Genomic DNA, 17,138 nt, shown 5'->3' on the forward strand with positions numbered 1-17,138 from the left:
AAAATCGAAATCAATAACAAACTTAGTTTCCACCCACTCCTGTGTGTTTTTACTGTTGAAACATTTCCCCTAAGATACTCATTCCTTAATACTGCCTTTTGCTGTGTGACAGACCTGATCTAGAAGAGGAGGTAACTTACCTTCTACTCCGGATTATGGAAAACAGTATGAAGACTACACAGCCATAGACATTGTTGTGTTTGCCTTGGGGGCAGTCGGACTTTGTATAGTTAACTGGTGTTCTGGGCCCAGGATCAGCCTGGGTTTGTTTTCCACTTGGGGTTTCTTGAGTCTGTGAAAGCATGGAATTTACAACATGGGACCTGGGTCATTAGGTAGGGCAGTATTTATTTAAGGGTAGTGATGATAAAATGATGATAGAGTGTATAACTTGGGTATAGACTAGCTCTAAGGCTGGCATTCAAAGAATATTTAATAGAGAAAAGAAGACAAATGACCAACGACACTAATATTGCGGGTGTCTTACTGATATAAATACAAAACTCAAACATACTTTCCTTTATGTAAACAGGCTGATTTGAGGGACTGTCTCTGTTACAGCCTCTTTTGTCTGTAGCTGGTCCCTTTCCTTAATAACTTTGTCATTTCCTTATCACTTGGGGCAGTCAATCTGATGCTTTTCATAGAGAGTATTTATGCCCTCATAGTTCCCCCTCCAACAGGAAGAGGCTTGACTACACGGCCTCTGTTACTTGTATGTTAGGATGCAGTATTCATCATTGTAAATTCACTACTGAGGAAATGCTCCTTCCTTACAACTATAATTGCAACATCAAAATTCAGATATAGTTTCACTTTTATTTTTTAAATATATGAAATTACTTATTGACTATACTATTGACAATGAAATTTTTCTAAAATCTCACCCCAATAAGTCTTTATTAGGGTTGGCTATATATTTAATAAGGTATTATTTAATTAATAAGATTATCATAGAAATATTTATTATTTGGGGGCTGGTGATATGGCACTCATAGACCTGGTGATCTGAATTCAGTCCCTCAGACTCCATGTAAAGGTGAAAGGAGAGAACCAACTCCACACAGTTGCCTTCTCTGACCATTAATACCCTTCTCTGGTTCTTGACTGCTTCTATCCCATGCAGTTTGGTTTAATGACACAGTGACTATGAGCGTTCGTGGCAGTCTTCTAGTACTTGAGGCTTTTGTAGAGTGTTTGTCATCGAATCTGTAGACTGCTCTGTCTTTGGGTTTGTCTGATGTTAGAGTTGGCTCGTAGGCTAGATCTTCTTTGCTTTCTGAGATTTCTTCACACTGACTCTGTGGTGGCTGCACCAGTTTACAGTGGTGCCAACAGGGGTATTCTTTTGCCCATATCCTCAGCAGCATATTTCTTAGCCATTTTCATTTCTTCTTTAAGAACTTCATTCAGTTCCATGGTCCATTTTTAATTTGGTCTTTTGTTTTCTTGACCCTTTGGTTTTTTGAATTCTATGTATATATCATAGATACTAATTCTCTATCATAAATATAATTGGCACATGTCTCCCCCACTCTGTAGGTTTAGTTTCCACTCGTTTCTTTCCTTTGCTGTACAGAAGCTTTTTGGTTTTATTGGGGAGGTCTCATTTGTTAGTTGTTGGCCTTAATTCCCAAGTGAGTGGAGTAATGTTCAGGAAGTCCTTTCCCACACCTGTACCTTGTAGTGTGCTGCCTCTGTTTCCTCCTGACAGTTTCAAGCATTTCAGGTTTCACACTGAAGTCTTTGATCCGTTTAGAGTTGATTTTTATGCAGTGTGGTAGATAGATAGATAGATAGATAGATAGATAGATAGATAGATAGATAGATGGATGGATGGATGGATAGATGGGTGGGTAGATGGATGGATGGATAGATCAATAGATAGATAGATAGATAGATAGATAGATAGATAGATAGATAGATAGATAATCGATAAGGGTCTTAATTTATTCCTGTGGACATCCAGTTTCCTCAACCTGCTTTGTTAGAAATGCCATCTTTCTCTTGTTTGTATTTTTGGCTTCTGTCAACTCTGAGATGACTGTAATATCACCTCGTGTTAGGGTCTTGTGTCTGTATTTGTGCCGATACCATGCTATCATTATTACTCTATTGGGGCTGCTTTTGTGATTCCATATGAATTTTAGTGCATATTTCCCCATATTTCTGTGAATAACGTTATAGGAACTATAACTGATAGTGATCACATTGACTCTGTAAGTCGCTTGTTTTTTAAAGAATGGCTATTTTCACAATATTAATTGTACCAATCCATGAATATTGGGGAGGGTTGTCTTTTCATCTTCTAGTGTCTTCCACAAGTCTTTTCATCAGAGATTTAAAAACTACATTGTAGACATCGTTCATGCCCTTGGTCAAGCTTATTCCTATGTTATGGTTATGTGATTTTATTGAGGCTATTGTGAATGAGACTGTTTTCAGGATTTGGTTCTCAGTTTGTTATTAGTGTACAGAGAGGATACTGATTATTATCAGTTGGTTTTGATTATTTCTGGATCAACATTGGTAGAATTTTGTACAGTTTGTAAAATCAACATTGGTAGAAATTTGGGGATCACTTAGGTACAATATCATATCATCTGCAAACTAAGATAGCTTCATTCTTTTCCTGTGTGTATGTTTTAAATTTCCTTCTCTTGTCTTACTGCTTTAGAGTGGTTCAAACACTACTGAAAAGGAGGAGGAGGACAGTGGGCAGTCCTGTCTTGTTCCTGATTATGTAGGATTGCTCCAAGGGTTTTTTTCATTTAGCATGATGTTGGTATGTGTTTGTCATATATAGCTTTTCTTATGATGAGGTATGTTTCCTTTAGTCTCATTCTCTCTAGGACTTTTTTCATGATGGCATTGTTTATTTTGTCAAAAGACGTTTTCTGCATTGGGATTGGCAAAGACAGATAAGATATTTATGTAACTTTCATCTTTAATTCCATTTAGATGATTTATAGCGTTTGTTAGCTTATGTTGGAAAAGTAACTGTACACTGTCCTTATGTGTACAGTGTCCTTATGTCTCCTATAAAGCTCAGAGGCAGCAGCACAGGCTTACTGGTTGGGGGAAACATTGACTGTAGCTTTCCTAGGGCTCAAGTTACCAATATTTAAGTAGTGAAGTGAAGAAGGAATAGGAAAAGGGAGTTAAAGTGATAAGGGAGGAGGAGGGCTGAGCAGAGGTCTGAGAAGCAATAGAAGGAGTGCGGACGTTAGGTTCATGGAAGCACAGTAACCAGATAGCAGTAGACAAATGAAGCTTAAAGGGAAAACAGGTTCAAATGATACTAAATTAATTTTAAGTTAAAGGTTAAAAAACAAAATGAACAATAAAATAAAATAGAATGTATATTCTCAGTCATTTCATCTTTCTGATTGGGCAGGACCTACCCCTGCGTTTGCTATTATTGCAAATCTAAAGTCTACTCTTTTTAGTACTGGGAATTTTTTTTTGATAAACTGAATTTAAAACCAAAACGGTCTTAGATTTGCAGAAAGTTTTCATGGTGGGCTGGAGAGAAGGCCCAGCTTCAGTTCCCAGCACCCACACTGGGGAAACTCACAATCAGCTTCAGTTCCAGGGGGTTACACTCCCTTCTGGCATCCATGAGCTCACAGACACCTGAAACTGCAGTTCCAGGAAAGTACACAGAAAGCAGTACCATCTGAACAGCATACATCTACACGAAAGTTATTTTTATGGTTCTGAAATTTACACTGAAACTAAAATGTCAAAACAAACACTTCGGCAAGATAAGTACACAGTCTACCAGTCAGTTCCTTGGTAAAGCTTAGGGATTCTACTGTTTCAGGAAGATCAGATCTTAGTTCTTAGATAGAAGGGAGCGTTTCTGGGGCATCTAAGGCCCCTTCTCAACAGCACAGCTCTTCCACCATGCTGACCCATTAGATTTTTATCTTCTGCAAGCTCTTCAGTCTGTGCAGCTATCAAATATATCTCCAGTGGAAACCCATAATAAATTCATTTAAATGAGGCACTTGAGAAATGTTCTTTCAAACTTAGTAAAATAAATGTTAATTACTGCTAATAGGAACTTGGAGGTGTTGATTTCATTTGGAAGGCATAACTAAAATATGACTTTGTCATTATAAGCCATCTTGTAATTTCATGAAAAAATTAAGATTTTTTGGCCCCAGTCTATAACCTGGTGAGTTTTATTGCCAGGACAGAAAGCATAAGATGGGAAAAAGAAATGTTTTTCTCTTTAATTTTAGTAACGCCCCAGTGACTGATGTGGCTTAGGTGACAGTTTGTGGGGTTGGGTCCATCATCATACTTGCTGACTGTTACATCCTTCCCCTTCGCACTGTCTTTGCTACATATATATGGTCCAGTAACCAAGGCTGCTCAGTCCTGTGGAGGATGGTCTCCATCTCTTAGTGGGCCACTCTTTTCACCTGATAGGTTCTCCTTAGGTGTTTATGACAGCTTTGTTCTCTTGAGATCTTGCATTTGGAAAACTTTAACTCTGAAATCGAATGAGCTTCCTAGAATATGTTTCTCTGGTGTTTTCCCCTGTTAGTTCTTCCTGAGATGTGATCTATCTTGTCAGACAAATCTCAATTTCCTCTTATTTCTTATATTTAAAAATGGTTTCTAGTCCTCCTATCTAGAACCTACCTTCAACTTTGTCAGCGTTAGATCCCTTTGATCTGATCTGATCTGATCTGATCTGATCTGATCTGTATAGTAGTTACTTGCCTCACTTTTGTGACAAGACAACAAAACAAAAGAAAAACCCAACAAAAGCAGGTTAATTCTGGCTCCCAGTTTAAGGGTCCCGTGCATCAGAGTGAGCAAGAGGTGGCAGATAATACTACACCCACAGCCAGGAAGCAGAGAGTCATGAGTGCTTGCGCTCATCTCCCTTTTCCCTTTTACTCAGTGAATTAAAATTGTACTAAGGTTATTAATTATGCTTCCTTCTCCAGCCTGTCCTGGTGCTGCGCACATGAGTTAACCTACTCTAAACAGGCCCTCCCAGACAGGCTTAGAGATTCCCTCCCATGGTGATTCTAAGTCCCTCCAAGAGGACAGCAAGGTTACCCATCACAATCTCCCATTCACAAGTGCCCTCTGAGTTCTTCTGAGATATTTGTGCTTCTGTTTCATTGCCTTCCCTTTTTCCACCTCTCTCCCCATGGCCCTCACTTAGTGACGTTTTAGCTCCTTGACCCTTGGTGTTTGTAAGTAGTGTCACTTTGCCTGTAGCAGCTGCTAGCAGGATCTTTGTTTCTCTGGAAGGGCTAATGTTCTTTTCTACTTATTTATGAAGTCCCCAAGCTGAAAGCCTTTGAGAGTTATGCACTTGGGCTGTTGTTCCAAGTGCTGGACTCCCAGAGTTCATAGGCTCACCAGTTGTACCCTTGAGTCCACTTTTGGGTCATGACTGTCATTTTGAGGCTATTTTCTTAAAGGATGTTAGCTCTTCTGTGCTTTCCTTTAATCCTTCCTTGCTTACAGTCAGTATGGTTTTTTAACTGAACACACTTTATATTTAAATGTTCTATAACATTTATATAATAGTCAGTTGTTTGCAGAGGATGCACTCCAGCCTTCTGATAGAGGTCTAAAACCACAGGCAGCACTGAACCCTACACGAACCGGGTTTGTCTATGAGTATGAACTTACAGTAAGGTTTAACTTATCCAAAGTTAGATACAGCAGAGATTAACAACAGTAACTGATCAAATGGAATAATTATGACAGTGTACGGTAGTAACGTTGCCAGAACCACTGCTCTTACACCATGTAGACATTAAGTAAAATAAGTGCCTGACCTCAAGCCCTACGCTGCCTTAGAACTTGGTCTGGTAACCAAGATGGCTACAAGTGACTAATGAATTGGTTGAATGTGCCCAGTAAATAGCTGAGGAAAAGAATAATGCATGCTCTATGTAAGACCTAGCAGGATGGCAGGAGATCTGTTACCCAGAATAGCATGTGACTTAAATTTATGAATTATTTCTAGATTGTTTTCCATCTAGTAATTCCTAACCATGGGTGACTGGCCAACTAAGTCTTTGGAAAATTAAACCGTAGACAGGGAACTATTGTAATAATCTTCCAAAGCTGAATCTTAGCAAACGTCTTTGTCCAGGTTCTTGCACTTTTCCATATTAGGTGTAGGATTATCATTTATGGCCATAAGTATCTTGGAGAAGAGCACCACAGGATGAGACCAGGATATTTATTGTGGTCTATATCTGCTATACCTGCACTTCTACCAAAAGACCCACACATACAAGAACATATTTCCTTTTCTGTAGGCATAATTCTCTCAAACTTCACTATGCCTCATTATTTGTACTTCTCCCAGGAATTATTTAGTGATCTGATCAATAAATAGTTGTTTGGTGTCATTTAAATACTGTCTTGAGTTTGAGGCCACCCTGGGCTGCAGAGTAACATCCTATCTCAAAAGGGAGTGTGGGGGTCGGGTGCAGAGTTTTCTGCCTCAGCCTCCTATGTATGCAACCTCTTTACATTCTTCCAACCATTTTACTTGGGAGGGATCTCAGTTGCCTTGAATTGTAAATAAAGAAGTCAGTAGTGGACTCGATGCCTGTTTATGTCAGTCAGGGATCTTGTGCTCTCCATTTCAGAATAGAAGGAATTATTGTATCCCTATAATGGTCATAAAAGAGCATCACACTGGAGGTAATAGTAAGCCAATCTCCAGAGACAAGTACCATATTATTTGTGGTTCCTAGATTTTACATAACTATCTAAATCATGCATGTTTTTATGACTTGAAAGAAGCCAAAATAAAAGTAATAAGTATCATGAGGACAAGAATTGCATTTTTTATAATTAAGGTTTTGTTATATGTCCCCCTGCCCCCCCCCCCCCCAGTTCTAGGTACCAAACTCAAGACCTTGTGCATGTTCACAAATGTTCTACCACCAAACTGCATTCCCAGCTACAAGTAGATCTCCATTGTGACACAAAACAGCCTGACACTCTTGCCTTGCTTCCTAGGTTCTCAGATCTCATTTCTAGAATGCTAGGGCATCACTGTCTCTGGCAGGCTAACATTGCAGTCTGGCAAGGGCTATCTCCTGATTATCTCCATCAAGTCAGTGAATTCTTAAGATTTGTTTCTTTCAAAAAGATAGTGTTGCATGAGATAATATCTGGTCATATAATACCTTATAAGTATTCTCAATGTTGTGGTATTTATACAGGTATGGTAGGTAGAGCAAATGAAAATGGCAGCCACAAACCCAGACTTAGAGTTTCCAGATTAATGGAAAGAGGTCACGTTGTCATGAAGACCTCATTAGACATAATCAACTATTATCATTCTCTGACTTCATTCTCTGTCACAGTTGGCTATGGCTGGCTGTTGGCACACTGGTGTCCTATGAGGATGGGAGCCAAGACAACACTAATGAGAAGTTATTATTGTGGCGTTCATTTCTTGCTGCTGTCCTCAGTGTTTTTAAAGCCTATGAGGAAGCACAGGCATGATTGGTTCTCAGGGAGACCCTTGCAGCTTTCACGTTGAGTTGTTTGACTGAGATGCAATATGTATTAGTTTTCTTTCTCATCACTATGACCTAATACTTTACAAGACACAGCTTAAGGAAGGAAGGTTCCTCTTGGCTCATCGTTCAAGGGGAAGCAGTTCGTCATGGTAACAGAGTTTGAAGCAGCTGGCCATATTGCATCTGCTGTCAGGAAGCAGAGATGGGTGGTGGTGCTCAGCTCATTCTCCTTTACATTAGGTCTAGGACCCCAGTTCATGGATGGTGCCACCCACATCCAGGGCAAGTAGTCTTTCCCCCTTAGTTTAACATTTTTGGAAACATACTGAGACAAACCTATAGGGTATATTTCATTGATGATTCTAAATTCAGTCAAAGTGACAGCAAAGACTAACCACCACACAGTATAAACACTGCCAGGCTCATTTCAACAAACTTATTTTATTCACTTATCTCTTGTCTAGATACCCTCATTACCATGCCTTTCAGGTCCCTATCCATATGGTTAAATTTGTAGCTCCCTCCTATTAGGTCCTTTTTCCTCATCCAAAGCGGACTGCAGATACATTAGAAAGTTTTGGCCATGCTGCCTTTTCACAGACCACGTGTTCAAAGGGATGGGTGGGATACTACCGTCATCTGCTGACTCCGAGTTGAGAGTGTAGAGGGCCAGTGGGAGCTCTGCAGCGAGGACAATGAGCTCGTCTTTCATCTTCCTCCATACATCCATGTCTGTGTCTGTGGTGCCCCAAAAGTTTACTAAGGGACTTATCAGCTTTGAAGGGTCTCCCCCAGCCCCTGTAAGAAATTCAGTACCCTCGTCAGTGGAAGTCTTTTTAGTCTATTTTTACCCTGGAATCAAGAATCCAGAGATTGGGCTTATCACTCTTTGTCTATCCATTCTCTTATTCTCCAAGCTTGTTTTCTTGTTTTTTTGTTTTTTTGTTTTTTTTGTGAGTCCTTCTATATCTTTATATAAAACCTTTTCCAACCAAAATTTGTTTTTGTGCTTGTGATCTAGAACTCAAACAGTTAAAGACATTTTTATTAGAGGGTTGGAGACTTGGCTCAGCTGTAAGAATACTAGCTGCTCTTACAGAGGACTCAGGTTTGGGTCTTGGCATCCACATGGCTGCTCAGAACCATTGGCAGCTGTAGTTCCAGGGGCTCCAAAGTCCTCTTCTGATCTTTGTAGGTACTGGGCTCATAAGCAGGGCATAGACACTTACGCAGTCAAAACACCAATAGACATAAAAAAGGACCTTGGTGCTAGGAGAAGAGCATGGAAACAGACCCTCAGGAGACTGAATAGTAAATAGGCCACACGACTAGGGAAAACCTCAGATGCCATTAGTTTTCACAATCCTAGCTAATTTTTAGTGACTAATTATTACCTTTCATCGCTAGAATAAAGTTCTTTTTAACCCGAGCAACATTATTCTAAGTTGCCTTCCTCTACCCCAGTGTTGGATTTTTATGTCCTTACACTTCAAGGGCAGTGATAATAGCAACCTCAAGTCTTTAGCGGGAAGTTCATTCTGGTGAGCACAAGTCAATGTTAGTCATTTAAAAGATTCCTTAGCATTTTGAAAATTATTGGGACCCATGTCCTTAACTGTCTGGGTTCTTGCTTACAATCAAAAGAATGGAACTGTGTTTAGGAAAAGGAATTTATTGGAAGAGTACTGAAGGGATTGCAGAAACAGTGAAGGCTTGACCCTCTGAGTGCTGCAGAGCCAAGAAGCCTAGACCTTGTTTTATGTAAAGATTATTTGGCCACAGTGCTAGTAGATCCCACCTCTCCTCTTGCAAGACACCATTGACACAAACCCTGCTGCCTCCTCTGCAACAGCGAAGAGCGCTTTTACCACCACACGCGAGTACGGAGAGCTTCTCTTGTCTTTTGGGCCCTGTCTCTGAACTAGGAGTCTTGGGTTGAGAGTTTAAATATAATATGCTGAATTCTGTTTTCATACACACAGAGAGATCTGACAGGAAGCATGCAGTAGGAGACTGGTCATTTCTGTCATGGGAATTGTACTCAGTTTATCCCACTATTTGCAGTGTGAGCTCTCCCATTTTAATTTTATGCCTTGCTTACCTTTTGCTTTATAGCCTGCACTAGGCCCCCAGAAACAATGTTGAATAGTGTTAATGAACAGTTATTTTTTCCCCTCATCTCTAAGAAAGCATTTAGACTTTAACTGTTAAATTTAGTATCAGCTCTAGGATAGGAGAGGGTATGTATATGTACATGTACATGTTCATGTATGTGCACATATGTGTATGCATGTGGAAGCCTGACATTGGTGTTTTCTGTTGCTATCCACTGTATTTTTAAGGTGGCCTCTCACTGAACCTGGAGCTCAACAGATTGACAAGGCTAGCTGGCCAGCAAGCTCCAGGAGCCTCCTGCTTCAACCTCCCAGTGTGGCTTACAGGGGCACATACATACCCACAGCTGGCTTTTCCTTCCTTTCCTTCTTCCCTCCCTCCCTCCTTCTTTCCTTCCTTTCCTTTAAACATAGGTATTAGATTCCAAAATGAGGACCTTATTTCTACCCTGCAAGCATTCTACTGGCCAAGCCATCTCCTCAGGCCCAGTTCTAGCATTTTTAATCATATCAGAGATGCTTCTTCCATTGATCATATGCTTTTATTGTAAATGAATGTGAAAATTATGTCAAACTCTATTTCTTACTTTACTGAGATGATTGTATATGTTCTGTGATTATTACTAGGGTGAATTATAGTGATTGATTTTCTTATGTAGGAATAAATTTTAATTAATTGTTTATGATAATTTTAAAATATAACAGCTGAATTCTGTTTTATGTATTTGGTAGAAGCTATCAGGAAAACCTGGAGTTTGAGTTTTCTTTGTGAGAAAATTTAATATGTCAGTTCAATTTCCTTAATAAATATAGGTATAGTCAGATATTGATTTATTCGTTAAGAATCCTGAGTGGTTTGTATCTTTCAAGGAATTTACCTGTTACATCCAAGATGTTCAGTTTATTGGATACAAATCACTAGTCACCCACCCTCTTATGCTTTTTGTTTTATTTTATTTTTTTACACTCTATTGGTTAACCCTTTCCTGGTCGGCTTTCCCATAGTTCCTCATTCTTCCTTCCTGCTGTCTCCAAGAGGATGCTCTCCCCCACCCCATCCCTCACCAGACCTTCCCCCTCTCTGGGATCTGAAGTTTCTCTAGGGTTAGGCACATCTTCTCTCACTGAAGCTAGACTAGGCCGTCCTCTGCTATATATGTGTCAGGGGGCCTCATACCAGCTAGTGTATGCTGCCTGGTTGGTGGCTCAGTGTCTGTGAGGTATCAGGGGTTCGGGTTAGTTGAGACTGCTGATCTTCCTAGGGTCACCCTCCTCCTCAGCTTCTTCCAGCCTTTCCCTAATTCAACCACAGGGGTCCCCGACTTCAGTCCTCCCTTATGCTTTTTATGCTGTAGGATGTTAACAGTATACCTACTCTTACTCTGACAACTAGAATTTGTGTCTTTGCCTTCCCGTCTTCCTTGTTGAGTTTAACTAGGATGTTATCTGTTTTACTCTTTCTTTATGGTTTGTTTCTTCTCTGTCTACTAGTTATTGTTTATTTTTTCTTTCCTGTTACTTACCTAGATTCTATTGTTCCCTTTGTCTCAGAGTTTTTATTGCTATAATAAGCCACCATGACCAAGGCAACTTATAAAAGAAAACAGGGATTTAATTGGGCTCATAGTTCCCAAGGGCTGGAGTGTTGACTGTGGGTACTGTACAGTGTTGTGAGAGGGTGGGCTGGTAAGCAGGTGTACGTGGACTGCGGAGCTGCTTTTTCATGGCTTCTGAGAGAGAAGCTCATATTTGAGCTCTGTCTTCTCCCCTAATGTTTCTATGGGCTGGGCTAAAGGCTGCTGCTTCCTTCTTTCATCTAATTGTCATAATTTAACAGCAGGCTAAGTTGGTCAAACTTTTCTAAAGGAGTTTTCCAAAAGCCTCCATATAGACATTTCACAATATCAACTTTGAAGCTAGGCATGATGGCATCTGCTTATAATCCTAGTACTTGGGAGGCTGAGGCGGGAGAATTCCCAGTTTGAGGGCACCCTGGATATCTAATCAGATTGTCAAAAATGAGGGCATGTGAGGACCAATGCTGACTTCTCCAAGAGTAAAATTGCAGGAACTCCAAGAAATTTGGACTTTTGCCTCTCTTCCCCTGGTCAGAATATCTCTGGAAGGTACAATCACACTGTAGTCATAAACTTCGTGAGGATTTTCATAAGAACTTATTTTAGAAAAGAGACAGAGGCCTACATATTATTTGTTTACTAATACAATTAATTGTCCACTGTGTGCTCTGTCCACAGGCAACTGGCTAAGAGTCTTGGGCAAGCTGGTGAAATTGAACCTGAAACAGAAGGGATCCTGACAGAATATGGTGTGGACTTCTCTGATTTCTCTTCAGAAGTTCTCGAATGTCTCCCTCAAAGCCTGCCATGGACAATTCCACCTGAGGAGGTGGGCAAGAGAAGAGACCTAAGGTAAACATGGGAAATACCTAGAAACAACTGTTTCTGCTCTGTCTTCTCCCCTGATATTTCTAGGGGTTAGGCTAAGATGTTTCCTTCTTTTATCTGCTGTTTGGATTCAGTTGAAAGTCTGGTGTTTCTGTGCCAGAGGTCAGCAAGTTATGGATTAACAACTAAATCCAGCCCACGGCTTGAGCTCATCAACTGAAGATGGATTTGAGATTTTAATGATTTGAAAAATGTCAGCAGTAATTAATAGCTATGAATAGTTATTAATCTTCGTAAGTGCTATGAGATTCATAATTCTGTGTTCAGTCAGGCTGCAGCAGAGTACAACTATGTATTCTTTGCTTATATATTGCTCAACCATTCCTCATGACACCTTCTGAGTTATTGCAACATTCGTGTGGCCTTAAAATATTGACCCTTTGTCCCTTTGCAAACATTTGTTCTAGAGTGGTTCTAAACCATTCTAATTTCAAAAGGTTGCAGGTGGCCTTACCTAGTCTCTTCTCCTTGCTGGACCCCGGTCTCATCACATACAGGCCGTGTTACCTGTTTAGAACTGCTTCTTCTAAATGGGCCTCTCTAGGCACATAGCAGAGGACTCAGGACCTTGTGCTTGGAGTCTCATTTTAAAGCTTTACTTTTAGGTCTGGAATTTATTGGAAAGTACTTTTGTGGTATTTTTATAACAACATCTTCTTTGAAGATGTTTCTTCATTGTGGGATGTTAGTTCTTTTCTGATATTTCTCTTCAGAATTTGGTTTCAGTACTGGCATTCATTCTGGATGCCACATGGAGATACTTAGAACCAAGAAAGTTTTCATACACCCCACCACGGAGGCTGTGGAAGGTTTTTGCTAAGGTTATCCCGTGTCAGAGTCTTTCCACCACACTTGCTTGCTCTGTAGCTGAACTTACGGTGCCTTCAGCTCCAAGTGTCTAGTACTCCAGCACATCTGAGGGTGTTTTTCTGTCCTCGCATGCATTGTATCTTTCAGAAACTTACCGTCTGGTTTTGCTTTTCTTGCTGAGAATGTGTAAAGACAATGGAGATAATAGTCCCTTCCTACTTGTCAGTGTGGCTGATGGAAACACATGTTGTATTCCAACTCTTTTGCCACAAGTGGCTCCTGGATGTTACCGCATTACACATAGGGTTTTATCTCCTCTGGGACCTTGAACCTGAACCTTTTGGAAACTTGGTTGCCTCATGTACAACTGAGAGGCTTACTGAGATCTTTTACTGAATCTAGGATTATATAAAAAACTTTAATGAAGTCAAATATGGTGGCACAGATTTTTAATCCCAGCATTTGGGAGAGTGAGGCAGGAGATTCATGCTATTCCACAAAGAGTTCTAGATCAGGCTGGGCTGCACAATAAAATCCTGTCTGAAAAACACAGTCTTTGAGGCTGGGTACGATGAAGATAATATTGTATCATTCAGGAAATTGTCAAGGGATTTAAAAAGTAGGAAAAAGACTAGAACCAGGCAAAAGTGAAAAATTAATGAGAAATGATTAAATTCAAATGATAATCATTATTTTTGAAGTCTAATTTAGTGCTTATTCAGTTTTAAATGTACCCTTTACCCACAAACTCTACTTACAGAAGTATATCCTACTGAGGGAAGTGTACAAAGATGGGCCAAGATTTTCACTGCTGTTAGATACTGCTGAGCCCATCAGTAATGGAGTGGCTTAATAACCTATGAGCTATCCATCCCCATGATAACATTGCCTGCAGCTATGCAAAAAAGGGACTGTATCCGTATCTCTGTCCTAGAGGGGAGACCATCAAATACTGTTAAGTGAGAGAAGAAACTTGAGATTATGTGATCGTCATTGTATTTTTGTGAAGTCAGTAAGCCAGAGCTATATAAGTGCACACAAACATGTGTACCACATGCTGATATGTGCACATTAAAAGTGTGTATGTATAGAAGGTAGAAGGAAGTAAATCAGCCTGGTCACATACATGACTAACGTGGGAGGAAATTGGCTCAGGGCAGTAATAAAGAGAAGGGAAGCAATATTCTACTATTCACTTAGCATACCACTCCATTGCTAAAAATCTTTAAAATAACTTCAAGAAATCATAAATTCAAATGTCAAAGGACAGATATATTCATTTTTTCTCTGACCTGATTATAATCTGCAGAAAATTACTAAACATTCAGTGGTCACAGGAGCCAGAGTTGCACTGAGTTATCCTTTTATGGCTCCATCTTGCCTTTGGTTTGGCCCTTGTTGCTTTCTGGGCTGAGCTACAGAATAGACCTTGCCCTGCAGAAAGCTTCTGTTAAAGTCTAAGCATGTGCTCTGAGAAGGAACCCGAAAGTAGAGGGCCTTTGTAGATGCTTCTGCATTAAGTAGTAACAGAGTTTTAAAACCCCTTTAGCTTCCCAATGTCTTCACTCTCATCTCCGGTCCCAAGATTATGTTTCTAAAATTCAGATCAAAATAAATTATCCTTTTACATTTAAAATTTTAAATGGCTTCTTGATATCTAAAATACTAATCTGTAAACATTGGTAAACATGCATTTCCACTAATGTACATCTTTTTAAAATTATTAAAAAACACATTACTAATCAGTTATTTATATTATAAATCTAACCAAAAGAAGAAAAATAAAAATTAAATAAATTTCAAATATTTCGATATTTCTTCTGAAAGATATTAAAGAAAACATGTTTATATTGATGATTTTACTTTGGGTGAAAACAGTTCAACTGGGTACTATTGTTCTTTTTAAACTTTGCTTTAACAAATTGTAGCATGGAAATTTAAATATCTGATTATGAGTCCTATATGCTTAATTTATTTAGACAGGGTCTTCATATGTATCCCTGACAGGCCCAGAACATGTTATGTTCCACAAGAAACTCACAAAAACCCACCTGCCTCTGTCTCCCAAGTGTTGAAACTGAACACATGTACCACCATGCTGAACTACTCCTGTCTACTTTGGTACTTAATTTTAATGATCATCATAGATAGATAGATAGATAGATAGATAGATAGATAGATAGATAGATAGATAGATAGATAGATGAGAGAGAAAGAAAGAGAGAGAGAGAAAGAGAGAGAGAGAGAGGCGCTAACCTAGTCCTGCCTATTTTAACTTGATTTTAATGATCATCATACACACACACACACACACACACACACACACACACACACACACACACACACACAGGGATATAGGCAAGTACTCTATACCCTTGTTCCTATTTTAAAAATAAATAAGAGAACTTTTTAAAGATATGAAATGAGTTTACTAAAGCATAATACTCATATTTTAGGTTCTATTCAGCAAGTATATCCAAATTTATCTGAGGGCGACTCTAGCTGAGACTCCTAGCAGTGGTGGATATGGAGCCCAAAGCGCCCACCTTTTGTAGTAAGCCAGAGTCCCTAGTGGAGGGATAAGGTTACCAACTCACTCACAAAACCCTCAACCCAAAATGTGCCTGTTGACAAGATGTACAAGGACAGAGATGGGACGGAGACTGAGGGAATGGACAGCCAATGACTGGCCCAACTTGAGACCCATCCCAGGGGCAAGCACCAGTCCATGACACTCTTATTGGTACTCTGTTATGCCTGTAGACAGGAGCCACGCATATTTGAAACCAGTCAGCTCTTGTGGACTGCTTAAAAAGAGCTGCATCATTAGCTTTTGGCCTTTTTTTTTTTTTTTTTTTTTTTTGCTTTGTTGAAACATGGTCTTACTATATAACTTAGGCTGTCCTTAAACTGCAGTCTTCCTGCCTCAGCCTTGCAAATGCTAGGGTTATAGGCACTATCACACCCAGCGTTAGACATTTTTAAAAAGGTTTATAATCCACAGCAAACTCTTTCAGTGACATCATAAAAACTAGTTGTAAAGTTCTGTATGTAGTTTGGGTGTGTACATGTGAGCAACTTAGTAGTTTGTATAGAGACACAATTTTTGGCTCCAAATAATACGATAGGAGAAGCATTTCAGTACATCTGTTAAAAAGATCTGTGTGTGTGAGGCTTTTGGTTTGACCCTAGTACTGGAAAAAAATGAAAGAAAGAAAGAAAGAAAAAGAAAGAAAAGGAAAGAAAATGTTTTTTGAATGTTTATCTAAATATAAATACAGTATTTTATTTTCAAATTGAATAACCCCTTTTCCTCAGTGTTAAAAGCCTATCTTCCCCTGAAGAGACAGTGTGTTTATTTTTTGTAAGTACCCCAAAGCTCTTGGCAGCCAATGTTGTGCAGTCACATTCACGCTGTAATGAGTTCCTACAAGGAGAAAAAGTGCCAGATCTGCTGTGTTCTTGGTGCTACTGTTTCTAGGAGCACTGATGTTAGATATATATTATATAAATTTATTAATATAACATCAGTTATAAGTATAACTGGTATAATAGTTACTGTTATCTTAAGCCTCTGCATCTTTCCAGTATATTTTAATGACTCGCCTATGTTATAAAGATTAATTTAGCTCAAATTAGATGAGATCTGTAAGTCCACGCAAACAGGCATGGTAAAAACCTATAGATTAAGTTGACCCAGGAACAAATGAGAGAACCCATGTTATGCATTTTCTAGAATGTTGACTCTTTCATCTGCACATGACACTTATACTGACCCATAAATACAGTGAGGGCATTGTAGTTAATTCATATATTTATGTAGTCCTGTTGAGTTTCTTATTTTTTACAATAAAATGTAGTATAAAGTAAAGCCTATGACTCTGCTAATGTGTTTGGATCTGATGAGCTTCTTTTTGTTGACTGATATGTGGTAGGTTTATTTAATTTATCAACCAACATATATTTGTGATATGCCATCCTTGGACATTGGGAATACAGTAACAAATAGAAATCGATGTGGGTTTCTGCCCCTATGAACCTTCTCCCTCAGTCTCTTGTGAGAGGACATGAGTATAATATATGAAGCAATAGCCAAATACCTAATATTTAGTGGAGGAAAGTAATTAGGGTAAGTATTTATAATAGTGGGATGAATTCTCCGAGAGTCCCATATCTTCAAAGGCATTTAAAAAGCAGTGAGTGTTCATTTTCTTGAATTTGAC

The 17,138-nt window shown here is 39.2% G+C and overlaps 1 protein-coding gene across 7 annotated transcripts in view; it reads left to right on the forward strand.

Moving 5' to 3' along the window:
• Positions 1-17,138, forward strand: part of Dis3l2 (DIS3-like 3'-5' exoribonuclease 2) — a 382,468-nt gene that overhangs the window by 170,511 nt on the left and 194,819 nt on the right. For all 7 annotated transcript variants that reach the window (XM_039083980.2, XM_063267518.1, NM_001109007.2 and 4 more), the window contains one exon: positions 11,896-12,069. In XM_039083980.2, coding sequence (XP_038939908.1) covers positions 11,896-12,069 — 174 coding nt within the window. The remainder of the gene's footprint in view (positions 1-11,895; positions 12,070-17,138) is intronic.

Source organism: Rattus norvegicus, chromosome 9 (genome assembly GCF_036323735.1).
Source record: "Rattus norvegicus strain BN/NHsdMcwi chromosome 9, GRCr8, whole genome shotgun sequence".
In the NCBI taxonomy this organism is placed as follows: domain Eukaryota; kingdom Metazoa; phylum Chordata; class Mammalia; order Rodentia; family Muridae; genus Rattus; species Rattus norvegicus.